Below are 21,771 nucleotides of genomic sequence, written 5' to 3'. Positions count from 1 at the left end.
TTAATTTGAGATATTTATTACTATAGTTTTTCTGTATTTTGTTTCGAACAGTTTTAAGTATTACAACGACTCTGTAGCTGTAGCTTTGTAGTACAGATGTGACAGATCTCGCCTGCAGCTTGGACACTTTCCTTGGGTAAATTCCAATTCCCTTATTTTGTATTTGGTATATGTTCTGGTCGTCCATTTTGCAGGCTGATTATTGCATCGAGGAGTGAGGAGGGATCTCTCACAAGACTAGGACTGTGTGATATGGTAAAAAATAGATAAATAAAAATAACATTTTGATGTGTAGTGTGAATGATGATTTTTGCATCACAGTATCCACTGAAAAACTGTTGGTCATGATGATGTGACATTTGTTGGGGTTTGTACAAAACAGCATTTGCAGTCCAGAGCGTCTCTGCAGCAGTGAACTACTTCATTATAATGCTGTTTTGTCACACATTTGACCTTTTATCAAAGAATTGCAGTTTTTGCAGTATGGATATTAGACTTGGCCATTTTACAATTCCAATAAGATCTTGATTATAATTGTGCGGTCCTCCTGGAAAACCTTCAGCTGAACGCCGTATCGTTTGAATACTCCTCCCCTACGTTTAAACAAGATGTCACCTGATATAATGTTGATGATAAAGATGTCTTATTACTCAAACATGTCTTTGTTTGTTTGGTCTGAAGTGTGAAGGAGTCAGACAGAAGGAAAGGAAACTGCAGGATGTGAGATGAACCTGTGGTCTCTCTTCACTCGTTACCGTTGAAGCACAGAACTGATTTTAAGATTTCATCTCTTATCTCTCCCTCACATCCGGCGACCACCTGCAGTCAGATCTCACCTCACCGCTGATACAGTCGAAGCTGATCTAAAGTAGAGGAGGATCATTATGTTATTTTCAGTGCTGATACCGATTATTAATCACCAAGGAGGGTGATAATCGATATGTAGAACTGATCAGCATTAACGATTTGGAGGCTCTTTACATGATTATTTCTAATTTCTGCTATTTTATACTCAACTCCACTACATGTATTTGATAACTCTGGCTTGTTACTTTGCAGACTCAGAGATCATTATTATTGACAGGCTGTCGATTGTGATGTTAACTGATCAGTTTTTGTTTAGTTAGACCACAGACGGCTGTCTGCAGACCAGGACGACGCTGCATCAGAGCCAAAGTAGCACATTTTTAAATTAACTTATTTTACTGGCAGCCTGAGAAGAAAAAGAAAAAAAAGTATAAAGGTGCAGGTAATCTGAAAAATGCTGAATATTGGCTCCAATAATCAGCCCGGCTGATTTTCAGTCTGTCGCTGGTCTCTTTTTTTATCGCCATCATAAAGACGCGCCCGGCCGGCCTCACTCTGCTGTGTCATTTGTGTGTCATTTTTGTTTTATTTGTTGCGTGTGCTCTTGTTGTTGTTTGTGTTGTGATTTTATCAAAATAGTTGAGTGATTGATTGTAATCGTCAATCAATGAATCCCTGAATTTAATCTCTCTCTGTGAGGCACTTCGGTCAGCGCTGTTTTTAAATTGGCTCTCTCAATAAATTGAAAAGAAAAGATTGGAAAATTGGAAAAGAATTATGCCATTAAATGACATCTGCAGTCTAAAGAAGATATACAGTCTTTCATCGTGATAATATAACGTGTTATTTGGCCTTGGAAGCCATGAGAACATAATGTACTTACATCTTTGCATGAATAAAAGCTCAGTTACATATGAGACCCTTATTTACAGGCACTGCTGCCTCCACATCATCGCTGGCAGCAGGTAGTCACCTCCTTCAAATAGAGTAAATACACCTGCACACACACACACACACTCACACACACAAGCTCACGCATCCACGTCTCTGTCCGTCTGCCTCATCAGATTGCATCCACTTACACTTAACTCCCCTGATAGCCGTGTCTATTTGCCTGTGTGTCTGACTGCGCGTCTGCTGCCTCCGACGTTGTGCAAGTTTTGACCTCAATTCATACCCAACTGCGTATTATAGAGTCTGCCGCAGCTACAGCACAGATTGTTCCAGATTGAAGCATCTGAACTTCTCCAGGTTGCAGACGACCGGAGCATTGTCATTCCAGCAGTGACACGCGCTAACCTTTAAATGGAATCCCTGTCTGTCGGTGACCGCTCGTGTCAATCTGGGCGTCGGAGAGACAGACGATCCAAATCTGACATTTGTTCTTTTTGTCAAGAATTGATCATTGGAGGGTTTGGCCCAGAGATATCCTCACAGGAGATCGGAAGTAGCTGAAATATCTGCAGCAAGGCTTGAAATATGAGCAATGCATTATGGTGGAGAATTATGGCGTGTCTGTCGAACAAATCTGTTGAAACTGTCCCTCATTTCCCTCAGAAACAACATTTGGACCAAGTGAACAAACTTTCTAGCTACTAATGAACCATTTTAGGCACTTTTACAGCTTACCTAAAGCGTGTTGACCCACCGCTCCTGTCAAATTATCAGGGAAGCTCTGATTAGTGAGTGTTTCGGTCCTTAACTGCTCATCTTCAGATTATGCACCCAATTAGCCGTTCTCAAGCTCCTTTAGTGCAGATTCTCAGTCAGGATTAAAAAGGCCTCTACAAAACTTACATGGGGACTCCACAGATGCCGCACAAATAATTGATGAGCAAACACCGCTTTATCAGTTTATTGATGTATTTAAATTAGCGGTTTCCACGGCAACCCACTCCTCCTGGGATCTATAGAACACAAGAAACTGTGTGTGTGTGTCGTCTCGTTCAACAGGAAGTAAAGAGATCTGAGAGTGAGAGAGTAAGAACTCTTTCTCTGGCCCAAAACCAACTCTTTTTTTTTTAAGTATTTGTTTATTCCTGCATCAGCGGTCCATATTCAGCTGCTTGATTACGTTGTAAATGTTTTATTGTTCTTGGAAGTTGTTTCAGACCTCTTGACCTCACCTCTTTTACTGTGCTTTTAACTTTTATTGTGGTAAACATAGATAGCACGATTGCAGGAGGGTAATCCTGGATGCAGAAGTGAATTTGTAGCACTTTCACCGCTTTATTTACTCTTCGTTCAGGTGCTCTCGAGCAGGGCACTTGACCTGCAACCGGGCCAGTAGGAAAGTTATTATTGTGGTGCTGGTGAGGTACTTTCGGGTCTAATTTGGAGTATAACAGTGAGTGTCAAGGAGATTGCTCCGACAAAGTGACCCTGAATTGCATATTAAAGGTTGTTTTTCGACAGTGTTTATTCTGTCCTGTCAGAAGTATCATTAAAAAGCACAATCCATGTTTTACAAATCAAGTATTTGCTCCTCAACCACTAAAGCAAGTGGATTTTCAAGAAACACCTTTAATTCTACAAGTTACAACAGCCGTGTCACATTACAGGGGAGAGGATGACTTCAGGAGTGAAGGCGTGTTCATCTTGTCGTGAGATGTTTCTTCCTGTTTTATTTACACATTTATTTTTGGAATTTATTTCACATTTTGTGTGAATTTATAATTAAATTGTGAGTGTGAATCCTGTATATGTGTTGCACAGTACCAAACAAGGTGGGATAGTAAAATATTTTATCATGTGCTGAATTGTCATAATCTGGATAATCGTGAATCGAAAAACAGACTTGACCCAGCTGTCAGTTCTTTATTGGATCCTGATTTATTTTGAATTAGACACGAACACAAGTTAATGGATGTGTGTAAATACTGTGGACTAAAATTTGACTAGAGGTCACATTTATTAAAGATGTCTGACCTTTCCGAGGACATAAAATATGTTTCCCTAACAAAACAAAAGGATAGTTAGTAAAAATTGCAGTTTTAGTTTATTTTTATTATTATTATTTATTATTTTTAAGTTTTAAGCATATTTGAATAATTATCAGCATGATCATGATATTAAGTGTTCATATCGTCCCATGCCTAATATCTCCTCGCCTTAACGTTTTCTCTCTAATTAACGGAAGAGAGGCTGAAACTGGAGCCACAGTTTAAGTCGCTCACTGTGTTTTGGATTGTGGCGTTTCTGCTAACTAATTAAGATTTTTCTGTTATGTCGTAACAAGAAGGAGACAACCTGTTGTAAGTGTATTGGATTTTTTCCCGCAGACGGATAAATTCTACAGTACTGTATTGGAGGTGCATTTGTAATGCATGGTCAATCTGTCCAATTTTCCCCGGCCGTCCCCATAAGCCTGCAGGCATTTGGGTATTAATCTCTAAGTAGTGGCAAGAGTGGCAACAAAGCTTAATTCATTTACTTAAGAGCTTTTCACGTGGGGTTTAAAAGTTAATAGGACGATCACTCCGTAGTGCATTTGATTAAACCCTCTTAATTACCCCAGGTATAATGGGCTATTAGCAAAGGCCCAGTTGTAAAAGGGCAAGTGGGAGATGATTGTTTTTATGAGGTACTTTTTGTTCACCTTTCCAATGTCAGGATTATACAGAATATCCGAGAGTAACCCGGTTCCTCCTGCAGTGTGACACACATGGGAGTTACGACAGCATGGGGTCATTTCTTTATTCGAGCATTTGTTACTTGAATTTAATTTGAACTATGCTATTTTTCCGCTAATTCTCTCTCCCCTCTCTCCAGGCACTTCCTCTTTAAAACGGGCACCGGGACGACACCTTTCTTCGGCGCAGCGGCCCCTGGTTACACCATGGCGACGGGGACGGTTTACTCCACTCCGGCTCGCCCTCTGCCCAGGAACAGCCTGTCCAGAGGGGCTTTCAAGTTCAAGAAGTCGCCTAAGCATTGCTCCTGGAAGTGCACCGCCCTGATTGCTGTGGGGATCGCTGTGGTTCTGTCCATCATTCTCTGCTACTGCATAGGTACGGCCGAGATCAGACTGTGTGAGCACTGATGTTTGACAGACTTTTGAAGTCTACTTGCATCACACAGATGGAGGAGGATGAAGGAGAATATTCAATTTATCTGTTCTCAAATCACAAACACAGTCCAATTACAGCGTTAGAAGAAAACAGTGCATGACAGATTATGGGACATTATTAAGATTATCATATTAATAAGAGTTACACACCGACTGGTTTTATTGCCACACACACATCTCTGGAGTCAGTGTTATAGTAAGTCCCAAAAATGAGGGATTTTAGACTTGACTAACTTAATACTCAACTCCCTGAAGTCTTGATTTGACACTTGAGACTTGAAAGCAAAAACACTCACGACTCAAGGTTTGATTAGATTCAACAATAGGAAATAAACAACTGGGCATCACTCGGCCCTCAACATATTAATTATTACACCCACGCCTTCAAGTTACACAATATAACAGCTCTGAAATGAAAATGTCAGAAGCATAAACCATGCCATTTTAATGGTCGGCATTGTCCAGCAGTTTATTGTTTATGACGACTTATGAGCTGAAGACTTGGACTTACTGTCGGGGAGTTCAAGCTTGATTCGGACCCCAAAAGACTTTATGTTCTGCTCATGTCTCACATCCTGTCTCAATCAGACACGCGCTCACTGTCTCGGCTTTTCCCGCTCCATCTCCCCGACTCTTTATCTGTATGGTTGACAACCCGTTAGCCTCATCAGTTCGAGGCCACAAACCTACCCGCCTTTAATCCGGCCCGTAGCTGTCCTTCAAACTAGCAGGCTGCACCAGCTCCGCGGTACCAATTAAAGAAAGCTCTGCACTTTTCCTCCTCACGTTGGTCCACTTAGTCGGTTCTGTCCCAGATCATGTCTGGAGGCAGTACAGGGGGTGAATATCTTATCAGTAAACTGCTCGCATTACCAGATATTCGAGACTGAACATCTGTGCCGGCTCAGAGCTTAGACCAGAACTTTCCCTTTGATTCTCTGGTGGGGCAGTTCAGGGAAAGATCTGCCTTCGGTAAATATCCGAGCCTGGAATGCAGATATTCTTTCTAGGGAACGACGTTGTGTGTAGAGCTGATCTTGTACAAGTTAACACTGTGCATTTCAAACAAGTCAGCCAGACAAAACTAAGTATACAGCCAACTCAGTCACCATGATACGTGTTGGGAATGTGCATTTCTGTAAAGCACGGATATGTTATAACTTCACGTGGGATATGTGACGACTTTAGGTCACTTTATGTTCACTCCTCTGTGTTATGTTGGAACCTCAGCGGTAGTCAGTCGGCATATGGAGGCTTTCTGCTGGTTTGTCGAGTCAATGGGGAAATACGAAGAATAAATAAATTCATCAACAGCAGATCAAATAACCTGGGATTGTGTGACCTATAACATGTTGCCAAGACAACTTTCATAGAAACTTATATCATGAAAAAAATTGTTTTCACCTCTGCTGTGGAGACTCTGAGAGACTCAGTGATTGTTTAGCCGCGTGCAGCTTTCTTTTTATCTAACTGCACAAGAGCTTCATCCCAGCGGGCCGCCAGCGATTACTGCTCTGAAAAGAAAAAAGAGAGATTCAAAAGCCGCGTACGCCAGCAACAGCCCGGTGCTTTGAATCAACAGCAGTGAATATGAGTTCAAAATATTGAAGTCGAAACTCCAATTTATTTACTTTTTAAAAGCTGTTGTACTACTGTAGCACTGCAGCCGAGGCCAGCGAGACAACAGAAGAGCGTCAGTCTCCTGCTCCTCACAAGAAAACAGATGTGACAACTGACAAAAGAATGTCTGTGGAAGCTGAACTGGGCGGCTCACATCACTCCAGAATGGGTCCTGTAGAAACACCTCTTCAGCAAAACCATTATTTTCCTTGATACGGCAACCGTGGTCCGATCTTTTTTTTCCAGGGGTTTTTTGGAAGCAAATAAAAGTCCAGATAATCACAGCACCGCTACACAGTGACAGGCGCACCATCCACACCACCGGGGCATGTAAAAGGTTTATAAAATGATCCCCACCAGGTGTGAAAAGGCAGGTAGGACATGGCAGATCATAGATAAAATATCCAGCGGTAATACGCTTACAAATCTTGAAACACAGTCTTGAACAGTGGTCGCTCACAGCTGTCTCCACCGCCACCACTCTCTGGCTCCCAACGATGGATTCTGAACATGCAGTTGTAGAATTGTTGTAACATATTCATCACAGGTTTTGTACGGTTTGTAGAAACATACGGTGCCAACATTTATTCTGCCCTACAGCGATGTTCCTTGGCATAAAAAATGCAGCTGAATTCTTGTTATTGTCTGATGTGGAGGTGCAGCATCAGCTGTCACCCGTGTGCCTGAAAACTAGTATTTTTTGTGCCAGAAGTGACGTATTTCTTTCAGCTCTAGGGTGAGAAAACATGAGTCGATTATCTGCGGTGGCATTGGACAATCTTTAGACATGTCATTCGGTCAAACGGAACCAATGATAGACAAGCTGCCGAGAGTGAATGAAGCCGGCATGCCTCTTAATCTGTATGAAGTTTGATCTCTGCCAGGAGTATTTCTATTTCACTGCCTTCTCCTTTTTGCAGAAATTGCAGATGTCCCGATATGATTCAGTAGCGTCTGTCTGACTAAGCTCTCAGTCAGATATGCAGACATGGCTCCAGCACAGTTTCCAACAAGGCATTCCTGTCTCTTTCCATTTGACAGGGGGCCGTGCATCATCCCCATACTTCTGATCCCCAGTTCACAGAACGACAGCCAATTTATGTCCTCAGGGGTTCCCTTTAAGACACAGGCAGAGTTTCAAATGGCCGGCACAGATGGCAACGTCAGAAGGAAACACAAGTTGGGAAACTGAACTCGTCTGACAAAAGGAAACAATCCAAAACACTTGAACTATAAAGGAGACCTTGGCCCGCAAAGTCTTTGTTGCACTTGAACCAAAACTCGCTCACTCTGTCACACAGGAAATGCTTTCATCTTGTTCAGGAAGATGAACTAATGTTCATCCTCTCCCCCTCCTTTGGGCATCATTTCCTATGAGAAAGCTTTCAAACATGTTTTTTTACAGCATGTGTCAAAGCTGACTTCTTGCTAACCTTTAGTTTCTTGACCACAGCAATAAACCCGTTACAGATTCATCTCTCCTCATGCCCTCCCTTGTCATCCGAGCCCTTAATCTTTACACTGTGCCTTTCTCCCCTCGGCGGATATATAAGTATTCATCCAGCTTGGAGGCAGGGGAAATGTGACACAGTTGTATAAGGAGAAATATGGGGTTGTTGGGAAGATCCTATAACCGCTGTTTTATTGGTGAGTGGAGGGGGGGGGGAGTGCTCTCTTGGAGGAGAGGTCATAAATGTGCTATATCAATATCAATATTCACAATCTCTTTATTGACTTAACTGTTTTGTTATTTGTTGCCGTTCATGATCTCGCCTCGTAAAATTAGTATGGATATACTGTATATGAATATTTTTTTACAACCTGGCTGCTCCTCTGTGTGTGAGAATCAGTTGCTTTTTTTTTTTTTTTATTAGCACTCGCGCTCACGACAGATCTGCTCGGTTTACTCAGAGAAACCAAGCAGAAACAGTCATTTGTTCAGCTGTTGTCACTAACACTTCTAGCAGATTGGATTCATTTACAACATTTTCATCCCAACAATCACCAACTCGTTTAATTGTAGACCTGTCGGATGTTTGGGAATTGTATTTTTGGCCTGGTTCCAGAGTGTGTGTGTGCACGATGCTTCAGCTCCTCTTGAGTATGTGTGTCTGTGCGTGCATGCGTGTGTGTGTGCGCGTGCATGTGTGTGCATGAGTTAAACAGATGCAGCCCTCTGCCACTCGCCTCAGGTGTCTGAGAGTGTTTCCACCACTCCCTCTCTCTTTCATCCACCGCCAATTCACCTGCCAGGTGCAATGACTCAAATAGCTACAATGTGCACTCGTACTTTAATACTTTTCTAGTGTCAGCTCGCAGAGTCCCTTCAGAACAAAGACAAACTCAAAGACACCTGCGCCTGTTATATGTTAAAAAGGGACAAAAAAGAAAAAAAAAAGAGTGCCAGATCACCGCTGTTATCTGCAGCTTGAGTTCAGATTAATATGCCTCCATGACTTTTAAGAAATAAATAGTTCAGGTAAAATGTTATTTCATGGACTGAATCTGAGGAATAACATGCAGAACAATGCCTGAACTGGACCCCGGCTGACTCACAACAGCAGCTCCTGTAATTCAAATGAGCCACAGACCTGCTGAGGTGAGGCTTTCCAGTTCCAGCTCTGCAAACTAGCCTGATTGGAAGGATTTCAGCAATTGTTCAGACAGGGGGAGGCCAATCAGGACCGAGTCCAGCTTTGATGTGCTGATTGGGTGTAGAGAGAGCATGTGGATTTTTGGAAATGCTCTTTAAATTGAACGGCACAAACAGCACCAAATGTGAAACGGAACATGTTTCATCAAAATGTTCATAACGAGAAGATGATGTATTCCTTTTTTTTTTTTTGACATTTACCTTTTAATGTCAGACAGAGAGATCTCATATAAATAATTTATTGTAAAATTATTATTTAATTGGAATGTGAATTATTCTCAGTTGCTTTTTAAATGTTCATCTTTCAGATATCTAATTAAGGATGAAACTAATTCACTGAAACTTCAAATTTAATTCATCTGAAAATGAGAAAATCACTTTTGGACTATTCATGTGTTTTCCAGCCAAGGTTGTCGGATTAAAGCAATACCTCTCACGAAACTCTTGACAAGGTGAGAACTTTTGGTTTTAACGAGGCCGAGCCAGACACCACAGGAGAGAGGGTGATGCAGGTGGCTCCACTCAGCAACGACAAGTGCTGTGATGGTAATAAAAAAGACTGATATGGATCCAATACAAATAAGAAATTAAAAAAAAAAAAAACCCTCAGAGACTAATCGAAGGTTACCTTGAGCTTGCTTCAATTACCACAGGACCAAAAGGAAACAAAACAAAGCCCGTCCCGGTCGTTCTCGTGTTGCAGAAGCTGTCGTTCTGTTCAGATTCTGCTGGAGACACAATCCCAGAAAACAGGAACTTCTCAGCGATTCTCTGAGCTGAGCTGCTGATGTCGAGGACTCCCCCGGGGAACGATTCTGGGGGAGATGTGCAGGCAGGTTCCAGCATAAAACAATGTTTATCTCAATAATTTCGAGGCTGTTCAGCTCCAAGTTGTTGTTGGCACACAGTGACTCCAGATGGGCCACCTCTCTCTGGTAAACGGGCTAATTACACTTGGTGAGGAAGGCCGTCAGAATGGCATCTTTTACATAATTTAACACAAAACACTTAAGAAGTGTTTTTCTTGTATATGTGTTTTAATGCCTAGGTACAGGTAGAATATTATGAACTAATATTATTCAGCTTGGTAACCTGCGATCTCCAGGTAGCAGCAGCAGCAACAGTAATGTGGATCAGATGAGGATTTGTGAGGAGGATTTTCTCAGGCTCATGTTTTTCACTGAGCTCAAGTGTTTGTGTTCCTGTGCACTAAATACCACATGGATGTCAGAGCTCACACAAACATGTTGTGAACTTACAAATCATTGTCAGTGGACGTGTTTCACTCAGCAGATTCTGACTTCAGAGATTAGAGGCTGGCTGTTCCAGGTTCTGTCTCAGGTAGAGAAACACTCACGGCCCATAAATATTAATTGAACTGTCCGAGGCTGCATAAATAACCTATGAAAATTCATAAATTGAGGGCTATTCACCTGAAAGCAGTTTGTTGATGAGGTAAGTGTGGATCAGGCCCTGGCGCTCTAAGAGCGGTGAAGAGGAGGAGGCTCTCTGTTGTTCTGTGCAGTGTGATACACAAGAGCCACTGTTAGCTTCATTGTTGGTGGAGAGCTGGTAGTGCTGGGAGATGGAGTGCACAGTGTTTTGCAGTGGAGAGTGTCTGGACTCGTGCTAGTTGAAGCAGAGTCTACAATCAGGAGCCAAGCCAGTCAAGGTGTTTAACTAGACGGTGACTTTTAATCTGGTGTCCACCGCGAGGCTGACATTTATAGTTCAGTGAAACATCTTGACAACTGATTGCTGACTTTTAATTTAGCACTCTCATTGGGCCAACGGTTCAATTTAAGCATTTGTAAGTGAGAATTCGGTGGTTATTTGGGATGAGAAACCATCGTTGACACCACTTGATATATTTAAGGTGACTTCAGGATGATTTTCAGCTACGTTGAAGCGATATTTTAAGCCAAAACGTGGTTATTTCACAGAATTGTGATTTGAACTTGATGTCAAATTAATCCCTGCAGATGCTAGCATGCTAACAGGCTAAACTATCATGGTGAACCCTGGTAAACTCCACCAGCTGACCACGAGCATGTTAGCATGTTTACTGTAAGCAGTGTGCTGATTCAGTCGCTGTGTCCGTGTATAAACCTGTCAGAGAAGCACGTCACATTTTCAGCTACAAGGCAGCAACCTCTCGTGTTTGAGATCCCGTCTGTCACCCCGTGTCTCCTACTGAACTGCCACGTCCTGTCCTCTGTCAGTCAAGTCTGACACGCATTTTCCTCTCAACATTTAAAGGATTGCTTTTCAAAAAGTACTTCATGCTAATTTTGAAAAAAACTGGGTTTGTTTAGTAAAAGATTATGCCACCTTTTATTCCTTGAGTAATACCTCAACCCACTTTAATTTCATGCTGTCAATCATTTTGCAAGAGCAGGTGTCGCCTTTTTGTTTCAGGCGGAGGGTGTTTCATTTCAGGTTAATGCTCCATGTCCTCAGCTGGTCTTAAAAACAAATTGGGACCGAGCTCAGAACACAGTGTTTTCTGAAGAGACGGGAGCTTTTTTCTCAGTTTAGAGACACCAACCTGTTAGTGTAAGAAGTAAAAATATTTAGACAGTGAGCAGTTTGAGAAAGTTGGTATTTTAAATGTTGTGTTTCAAAAGTTTTTCTAGGCCAAGGAGAACGTTCTGCATGTTCGGATCCAGTGTTGGGGACAAATGAGGAGGTCTTTAGAGAATTTGTTTAATTCTTGGCAACGTGTTAAGTTGCGGATTTTGCCTGCGCCTCACTGTGTTGCCGGTGAATTTGTCAGCACTGACACTGATGTGGATCTGATTAAAGAGAGAGACAGATTCAACAACAGGAGTGCACAGTTCTGTTCACACTGGGAGGTTCTGTCAGACTGGTACATTCACAGGGTGTAGAAAAGTCAGTCTTGTCAAAAATATTGACAGACCAGTCAGCATTAATTTCTGTTGCTGGTTTATTTCACTGGCAACTGCAGGGGATTATGACACGAGGGGTGATGCTGGCTGCCAAAATATATCAAAGTTAGTAAGAATAATCAAAAAAATATCACACGGTATCAAATCTGCATCTGTTGATTGTAATTCAAGGCTATGAAGCGCCTATTATTTCATCTTCCACGCACAGCGCTGCTTGTATTCTCACTAAACTGATGCCAAGTGTGTTCATCAGCAGGCTCCTAACAAACACATGGCCTTTTTTCTTAACAAAGTGTCGACTGATGGACTGTCCAGACTAGTTTTCCGTCTCTCTTTTCGGTCTCTCCCTCACATTTGATATTCTCTCCGGCCCCCGTGTCCACCTTTCAAGTTATTTGCTGCAGTCAATATCTATCTTCCCAGCGAGCGACGGGTGTTGGAGAAAAAGTTCCTCCCGCAGATCAAATGGTCGGAAATCAAGATGCTTCCTCAGCATGTTCCCCGGCTGGTGACTTTGAAGGAGATTGGCCCTCTCGCTGCGCTCACAGAAGCACCTCAGCCTCCCAAAACAACAAGAACACAGTTTGATTGCATCCAATACTGTGACAATAAAGCAGGTTTGGCTGAATGAAAGCCAGACACAGTTTAGTTATGTAAGAGAAACTAGAGGAGTGTTGCAGCAACTTACCCTCTCACTTCCTCCCCCCGCTGTGACTGTCTGTCTCAATAAGCTGCCTTACTCTTTCTTAAAAGTCCCTCGCTTTCCTCCTCTTCCTCCAGCTCACTCGTTCACACACACATGGAGCTGCGTCTCCGTGTCCTTCCTGCTTTGTATTAGTCTTGGAGACTTTAAGACTTCTCCAGTGTATCTCGTCTCCTCGCGCGCAGAGAAAGCTTTGTGACAAAATAGAAAATTCGGCTCTCTTTGATACAGTAGCTGTTTGTGTGCAGACACTCTGGCACGTTAATGAACAGCGCTCCCCACGGAAACATGCTGGAGCAACAGGGTTCCAAGGTATCGATTGAAATGACTTTGTCTGGCCTCTATCAGTGCTGTGTTTACACAAAAGCCAACCATGGCAGAGTTGCCTCAAAAAAACAGAAAATGTGAGCTGAAATGTTGGAAGTTAAACTGTGTTTTTCTGCCTGCATTGGATCCATCCATCGTGCTCTCCCACTGGTCTTTTGTCCTTAAGTGGCTTGATTGTTTCTGTGCAGCTATTTGCTTATTTGTTTATCCATTTCTCCAAGCCCACGCAGCTTTTTTGTGTATTTCACAGCAATGCACCTTTTCGGCCTCAATTGGCAGCTCCAAGAGTTGGACAACCAGCCGGCATTTGAAAACGGAGGAGTTGGGAAGACAGGGCCCACTCAGTCGAGCGTAGTGACAGCTCTGGCTGCTGACGGTGAGGAAATAAAAGACTGACATTCGAATAAACTGCTAATTAACATTTACGGTATTAATGCACAAGATTAATACTGTTTATTCTTGTGTTGGCTTCCCTGTATCTAAGAAATTTCTTTTGGTCAAGGTTATTGGCATATCTTCTCAAACATTCAGATTTTCATTTCAGTTATGAAAATAAAATATTCACTGGCTTTAAATGTGCAAATACTATTGACTTCAAATAAATAAGGCTGCTTGTAATGAATGCTCCTTGAAATGGAATGCCATTTTTTTTTTTTTTTTTTTTTTTTAAAGGTTGAAGGATCTTTTAAAACACCAAAATACAAACAAATCCAATCAAGCAATGGTTCAAATGATGATTAAGAAAGACAAATTGCATCAACAAACCATTTGGCCTCCTGGATGATGGAGTGAAATGTTGGGTGCTCGCTGCCCAGTCAGCCTTTAGAGTTTATTGAGATCCTCCACCTTCTGAATATTAATTGACTCATTCCAGACAGCTTTGTACTGCTTAATCATAATCTTGGACCATTGTGTATTCAACAACAAGCAGGCAGGCGATCTCAGCTCACCTTTACAGCAAAAGCCACCAAATTAATCTCTAAGCACACGCAGGTATTTAGAATGCATGGCCACGAAAGCATTAATTGAGTTGAGTAGGCCAGGCAAAAGCTCAATTGTTTAAACTCGGCTAGATTTAAATCCTCATAAGTACTGCTAATTAAGATAGCATGAGGCAGGTTTTGGACTGTTTAAAGGCAATCAATAGCCGGCTATTATTCTCCCAGAGGTAAACTTGGCTTCCAGTCTTCACTTTGACTGAAGCTAAAGTGACAGGCAATGGCCTCATTACACGCACAACACTGAGGGATGCAAATAATGGGAGGTCTGGGACAAACAGATACTCTCACAGCTACAGTATATACAGGTTCACTCAGGGAAACAGCTCTTACAAGATGCAGGTGCAAAGGTTGAGTTACTGTTTCAGAACAACCCCGCGTGGTTCATCCACGCAACACGTGAAAAGTCATCGCCTCAGTAAAGAGCACAGCTGCACTTCTTTTGTATGATAAAGCTTTAGACAGCAAGGACTTGAAAACGCTTCACAGATTTGTCTTTTTAACAAACCGTTCTTGTAAGCGCTTCGTGCTGTCCACAGTTTTTCATGTGAGCATGAGTCACATTAAACCGGCCATCCGTCCATCTTTGGCGCTGTAAGGACACAGTTTAAGGACATCATTCGCAAAAAATTGTTTTGATTTGCTGTTATTGCTCTGGCGAGGTAGAGCTCGGTATATCTGACAGATTCCATTTAGACCTTATCTGAGGCGAAGCATCCCTCTATGAGTCACCAGGACCAGAGAAAAGATGGGACGTGCGGCCTGTTAAGAGTCTTATAAAAAGCCAATTATATGTGGTCATTTTTTTTCTGTTAGCAGTGCATCATGGACCACGGGGGACCATTACTTTTAATCCTGTCTTGTTTGGTCATCGCTCATTTGGAAAAAGATATGACTATCTTATTAAGCCCCTGCTTGAGTAAGATTACACCGGGAAAAGAAATAATGCAGAATTTACTGATATCCAGAGATCAAAGGCCTGCACCAAAAGCAAGATTGTATTTGTGATGTGAGCGTGAAGGTTTTAGTCGATGGCATGAAAAGGTTCTGTGATGACTGATTCATACCACATCATCATAACTGTGCTGTTGTGATTCTGTAACACCTTATGTAACTCAGGCGGGGGTGTGTTTGTGTCCGTCTTCTAGGGAGGACTAGCGTGCTCCATCAGGAGAACAACTCCATCGATAGCGGACAGGTGGACATAGGGAAGAGGGCGGCTCAGAGCGTCCCACCGGGGATGTTCTGGCGTTCTCAGCTGAGCATGGAGCAGCCACGCTTCCTCAAGTTCAACATCTCGGTACAGAAGAACGCGCTGATTGGAGTCTATGGACGGAAGGGTCTCGCACCATCTCACACTCAGGTAAAGCCCCTTTTTTAAAATGTTCCTGAATCATGTTAATCTGCTTGTCACTCTTTAAAGCACAACTTTGTAACTTTCTCTTACAAATGAAAAATCTAATTCATATGCAATAAAATCTGTCACTCAGGGGTTTTGCAGCATCAGCTTAATTTGTTTTGGGTATTACCATAAGCTTATGGTGGCTTATGTTTGCTAAAGTAAACAAACTTTGATAGCTATTAATAGATTAGATATCTGACATCAGTCAGGTCATCGATTTTAAGACTCTGCTGTCTGGTCGTGCTGCTGTTAGAATACATTCTGTCATGGAACATTTCTGCTAAACAGCTGCTGCATGAGCCAATCGAATCTGTCATTATTGCCAGCAGAATATTCTGCCTGTGGAAGTCAGTGAATGTTAGGGTGGTAACCTTTTGACATCTTTTATTTAAGTCTAAAAGATAAAGTTGGCAAGTTATTCTCAGAGCATTTTTCATTTATTTGTAGGAAATCTCTCCAGACAGCAATCAATAGATCAAATGAACAAACAGAAGCAAAGTCCAGTATCTGTGGCTTTTGCAGGTCTCGAATAAGCCGATCCAACCATCATTTTTGACCCATGTAAAAAGATTGGACCGGTGTGCGGTCAGTTTACCAATGTCCGGATATATTGTTAATGCTTTTAGCAAGCTAGTTGCGCAAGACCAGCAGGAAGGTGCTGCCAAATATTTCTCACATGCAAACACGTTGGCTTGACAGCGTTCAGTACTCACATGCTCGTTGTACTTTATGTTCAATATGGAAATTTTTTCTCACCTGTGAGTGAAACGTGACGTAACTGAATAAGTTGCACAGCACCTCAGCTAACTGCAGCAGCTGATTACTCCAGTGGATAACGTTAGCACAAGCACGCAGCCCCTTAGCCAAGCTAACCTAGTTAGCACAAAGCATGCAGCCCCTGAGCCGAGCTAACCCAGTTAGCACAAAGCACCCAGCCCCTGAACCAAGCTAACCTAGTTAGCACAAAGCATGCAGCCCCTGAACCAAGCTAACCCAGTTAGCACAAAGCAGTATCTGGCTCGTCACTAAACGCTCCACTATCTTCTCCAGCTAGCCACTTTCTCTGTCTGCCTGCCATTTGGTGCTGAGCAGGTTGTATACAGTGTTTTATTGCTCATTATCAACAGCTGCTTGTTGTGTCTGGAAACAACTCTCAGATTCTCTTTAGAGCTGAGGGGAACTGACAATTTGATAATAGATATAATAATAATTCTCTGTGGATTAGTTGCTGCAAGCATCATAAAACGCACCCTTGTGATCGGTTGTAGGGAATGTAAAGAGGTTATTTCAAAGTCGTCTTTCTGAGCAGAATCAAAAGTGTTAATATGTACATAAATGTGAATACATATAATTTGACAGGGTTTATTTATCCGCTCATTATTTCAATTCTGGACATGTATGCATTTGCAAATTAGTACTGGGCGCTAGTTGAGTCTGAGTTTTCTCCTCTCAGCTTCGATTTGCCTGTGTGTGGGCACGCACGTCTTTCACTTCCACTAAACGTCTGCCATTTGCAAATTGAAGTGTTTCCAAAACGTCTGATGTGTCACTTGAATGACATTTCTGGGCATCCGAATGTCCAATGTCTGGTGATGGTGATGGAAGCACTCAGACAATGGCTATTTTCCACCACACTTGACTGCAAAAGCTCTTAGCTTCACCTTCTTGACATTCTCTCTTAGTAAAGATGGGCTTCACTCAAGTGTAGACGGTTAGGGCCACTCTTTGATGGAAGAAAGGCCGATGCCAGTGACAACAGGTGAGCTGGATTGCACTTTCAAGGTGAAAAAAGGAAGCCCAAAAGAATCAAAGACCATAGGGTACTAATTAACAAGACACTACTTTTATGTCTCGGCCAATTGTCGTACAGACACTCAAGCTTGTCAATGCTGGACGCTGTGTCCATTGTGGCCATCCCTAAATTACATACTGTTCAGGGACCGGAGGCTCAAATCAATGCATTTACTTAACTGAGCATGAAAGACCCCAATGAGAGGTATTGACCGTTCGTGTATTCACTGCTTGGAAGACGAGACAACATTTAAGTGCAACAGCCTTTCTACCCTTTTCAAATATAGACTTCCTCCATCTGCTATCGAGTGTCTGTCGGCGCTAATACAAAAAGCAAACAACTTGGAAGCAACAAACTTCTGTTGTTGTTGTTTTTTTCTTTCTAAAGAATTTGTACTCGGTTCAAGTGCCAGACTAAGTTCACTCAATCTAAAAGTTGAAGAATTAACAGGCTGCAGGCGTTCCTCCTCAGTCCGAGGGGCATCCGGCCGTCCCTCCATGCTCGGTCTCCTGCCTGTTATTCACTGGTATTGTTGGATTGAGATGAGTTGGGGGGCTTTCACACCGGCTAATCGAGATGTATGCACTCGGCCAGGAGGTTTAGGGCTCGTGGGATGAACTGTTTTATTACTTCCCCCTCAAGCCAACAACACAAAGAAGTCAACTTCCCCCAGGTTAATATCCCTCGCTGCCCCCCCGCTCCACTCAAAGGGGTTTAAATCACAGTGTTGACTCCACCTGCCCCTCGCTTAATGCTCTTCCCTGTCATTTGCAAGTCAACTGAAAAGGTTGCCAGGGTCCATGTTGGTTACACTCCTGAGAACCAAATCCGATTTTAATATATGTTCCCGTCTCGTCCGTTGTGTTTGGATGAGGCCAGACGTTGCGCACATTGATTTAAAGCTGCTTTAATTAATTTTTGGCCGTTATGTGGAGAAGAACTCAATCACAAGATGATAGATTGAAAGCGCCAACATGTGAGGAGCTTATTAAGTTTTTTTTTTGGCTAGTGTTGATAAATAATTGCTGATTTAGTCATCGAGTGGAGACAGAGCAACACCCGCTGTCATTTGGAGCTGCGTTTGTGGCCGTCCAATGAATGCGAGTCCAACTCTCATTCTTTCAGCTCTCATTTGGTCTCCAACACAAATATTTGGCTCTTTTACCAGATAGAAGTTACACACCAGCTCCTAACTTTGTCTGTCTGTATTCTGTGCTGAGCAGGTAACATCCTGTACGGTGAGTTTATCATCATTTTATTGCTGAGAACAGATTCCCCGCTTCTTCCGAAAATGGGGTTGGTAAAGGGGGTTTGTTTTGATTTATTGCGGCCCATGAAACCAATAAGAAGAAGGAGGCATGAAAGCTCCATAGAGCTGCAGATTTGGGCTAGAATTGGATTTTGGGTAAAAAATGGTCATATTACACATGTAACATGAAGAAATGCTACAGTTTAAAATCTTGATTATTACAACACAAAAAAACGAATGTTACATTGTTAGTGGAAGTTTTTTAATGAGAAAAAATATTAAAAACAGAGATTTTGAGGATTTTCCCATATTTTCTGATTTTAAGGGGGGGACTCTCGCTGATCTGCTCCAAAATGAGGTATTTAGCATTTTCACCCATTTCCCATAGCTGTTATTTTTTGCACTGTGAGCTCAGTGATTACTGTCAGCCGCAGTGTGCAGGGTCCTCCTGCTGCAGGAAACACACCTCTCTGATGTGGAGGAACCATTATATTTGACATTGACAATTTAAACTGCCGCTTTTTTTGAGAAAATCTGGTAATTTTCAAATGAATTTTAAATTAAAATGACATGCTATTTTAGAAACTACTCTCATGCGCTGTTCGGATGTCTTTAATATTTCACTTTCAGTCAAAAATCAATGGCTGTACAGTTCATCAAAGCTCTCTGCAAACAGCCTCCTCATTGGATTTAAATCCGAGCCCCTCTAAAAAAAACTAGCTACAGTGCCAATCTGTATGCATCACACTCCCAAGCAACCCACAGACTCTTCCCCACCCGGAGTCTTCACTATGGGCTCAGTACATCTGTGTAGCAACCGACCGCTTTAGACAGGGGATCTGTCTGCATCTGCTGCGCTCGTCTGCAGCCTATAGCCTGTTTGGGGATTGCTTGTATGTGTTACACTGTTTTTCTGCTGCAGTGCTTCGTATCGTACAGTCTCACTCAGAATGAGGTTCAGGTGTTGAGCAGGTGCACTGAGAGCAGATGCGCCGCTTTACTCGTTTCACTTGGCAGGGATGACTCGTTACTCCTTGTTTACCCCGTAAATCAATGTTTGTTTGAAAAAAAAAAAAGAATATCGAGAGAGAGAAACTGTTCTGCTGCATTCCAAGTATATAGGAACGAAAAATGAGCCTGATTTCTAATGTATACTGCTGATGGACTGTTTATACTGTGTATCTGTCAGCTTCTGAGATTTCTGACCTTACAAACAAGGACACGCCTGCTTTTATTTATTCCTGGACATGATATATTATCTCAATAATTCCCTCAGTATCAGTACCTGTATTTCAGGGAATCGTGGCTATAAAGAAACAAACAAAAATATAATAGAAACATGTCAAACATTAAGAGCAGTTTTCACATGATGTATTGACTTTAATTAGATGTTATTAAAGTGTTTCTCTTCTGAGTTGATCCTTTTTTATCTGTGTTATGTGCAGGTGCAGTAGCAGTGAATAACTGAATTTCAATCATCCGCATCCACACAGTGCATTATCAATGTTAATTTAACAGGTGATAATAAACACATCGCGAGAGTCTTTTTAAGTGCACTCCCATCAGAGTTAATAATATATTTTTGGAATATTTTGGAGCGTTTTGCCCCAGAGCCATATCGCCTCCATCAGTATACAAACCACTCTCCAAACAACGTCTTTCAACTCCAAATAACTGTCACTGGAAAATCAACATTTATTATACTTGAGTATTTGCTGTGTGCACAGACCTGTTCTGGTTGAGTCTTGAGTTGCGACTTTGAAGAGTTCCTCTCACACTGATCGGGAAATCACTAGAGGAGCTGCATACAAAGCATCCAGCGGAGAGAGATATAAGCTTTTTGAACTCTTGTGCCTCTTTACTGCCTGATTTAATTAGACAGACATTAAAATAACAAGCATCTGCATCTGGTGGAATGTGTTCTGGCTGTTGTTTTGCAGTATGACTTTGTGGAGCTGTTGGACGGCAGTCGGCTCATCGCCAAAGAGCATCGGACTCAGAGTGAGCAGGAGACGAGGGCCCGGCTGGATCATTCGGTCACCGTCCATCAAGCCGGATTCATCCAGTACCTGGACGTGGGGGTGTGGCACCTGGCGTTTTATAATGATGGACGGAACGTGGAGGCAGTGTCCTATAACACCATCATCCAGGGTACGAGGGCACACATCTGCTGCAACCACTGATGAGTGATTGGAATGATGTGTAATGACATGTTTGGAAGACTTTAATTTACTTTTAACAGCTGCGCCGGCACGAACAAACAGTTAGGTTGTTTGGAAATTCTGCCAACCACACAAACAAGATGAGATTTCCAAACTTTAAGCCACCTAGGAGGCAGATCGAGGTTTTGCGCTGGACGGTAGTGGATTATTGTGCTGAACACGAGATACAAGTCCATACACGGCATTGATCCTTCCCTCCTAACAACCTCTTCAGTGTTCTGAACTCTGTGAAAATTTCCTTGTGGGTTTTGAGGTAGGAAAAACACTAAGGTTGAGTTAACGTTTTTTTTTTTTTCTTTTTCTATTTCCTTCGGGAGTCCCATTGATCTGCCCCTACAAATACGAAGGTATTGATGTGTGAGGTCAAAATTGCCCTGGTCCCGACGCTGGCTCGATGAACATCCAATACAAGTCGGAGTAATAACAAAAAAGTTTGCCCTCTTAACGCCGATCAAAATGAGGGGCCTGGTCTTTTGGGGGTGCCCTTTATGAGCGATGGTCTGTTGAATGAACACAAGATCTGTCTGTAGGATATGTCAGATTAACTTCAACTCAGAGAGGATTTGAGCTGTAAACACTCAGGAGATTGCATGGCTTGTGTGGGCATGATCAGTCATTCAAGGGTTTGAGGGGGGAGGATGAGGCAGTGGAGAAGACAGGAGGAAAGGAAAAATGTGCCAAAGGAATGGAATTATTTGGTCTAATTTAAAATGCCTGTGTGGCTTTTACTTAGCATGGCTTAGACGGGAACAGTCAGCCTCCAGTATACATGTTATGGAGGCTTAGACCTTAGTGGGACATGGACAAATAGCTGTAAATGTATGCCATGCCTGATACCAGGACTGCAGATAAGGGATGCTTAGAAAGACCAGATTCATGCGCGGGGAGGAGATAAGTTAGTATCTAGGATGTCTTGCAGTATGTCTTAAACTGTGCAGTTGTCAAATGTTATATTGTGGAAGGAATTTTTAGATTTGCTCTAATATGACAGCCTGATGAGTTATTAATAGTTGGACTCGC

The 21,771-nt window shown here is 42.3% G+C and overlaps 1 protein-coding gene across 5 annotated transcripts in view; it reads left to right on the top strand.

Moving 5' to 3' along the window:
* Nucleotides 1-21,771, top strand: part of si:dkey-237h12.3 (teneurin-3) — a 209,101-nt gene that overhangs the window by 127,132 nt on the left and 60,198 nt on the right. For all 5 annotated transcript variants that reach the window (XM_037076954.1, XM_037076956.1, XM_037076955.1 and 2 more), the window contains 4 exons: nt 4,579-4,817; nt 13,339-13,464; nt 15,235-15,449; nt 20,470-20,680. In XM_037076954.1, coding sequence (XP_036932849.1) covers nt 4,579-4,817; nt 13,339-13,464; nt 15,235-15,449; nt 20,470-20,680 — 791 coding nt within the window. The remainder of the gene's footprint in view (nt 1-4,578; nt 4,818-13,338; nt 13,465-15,234; nt 15,450-20,469; nt 20,681-21,771) is intronic.

The sequence above is a fragment of the Acanthopagrus latus genome, chromosome 18 (assembly GCF_904848185.1).
Source record: "Acanthopagrus latus isolate v.2019 chromosome 18, fAcaLat1.1, whole genome shotgun sequence".
Taxonomy (NCBI): Eukaryota; Metazoa; Chordata; class Actinopteri; order Spariformes; family Sparidae; genus Acanthopagrus; species Acanthopagrus latus.
The sequence above is the reverse complement of the archived record's forward strand: the minus strand, read 5'-3'. Positions and strand labels throughout refer to the sequence as shown.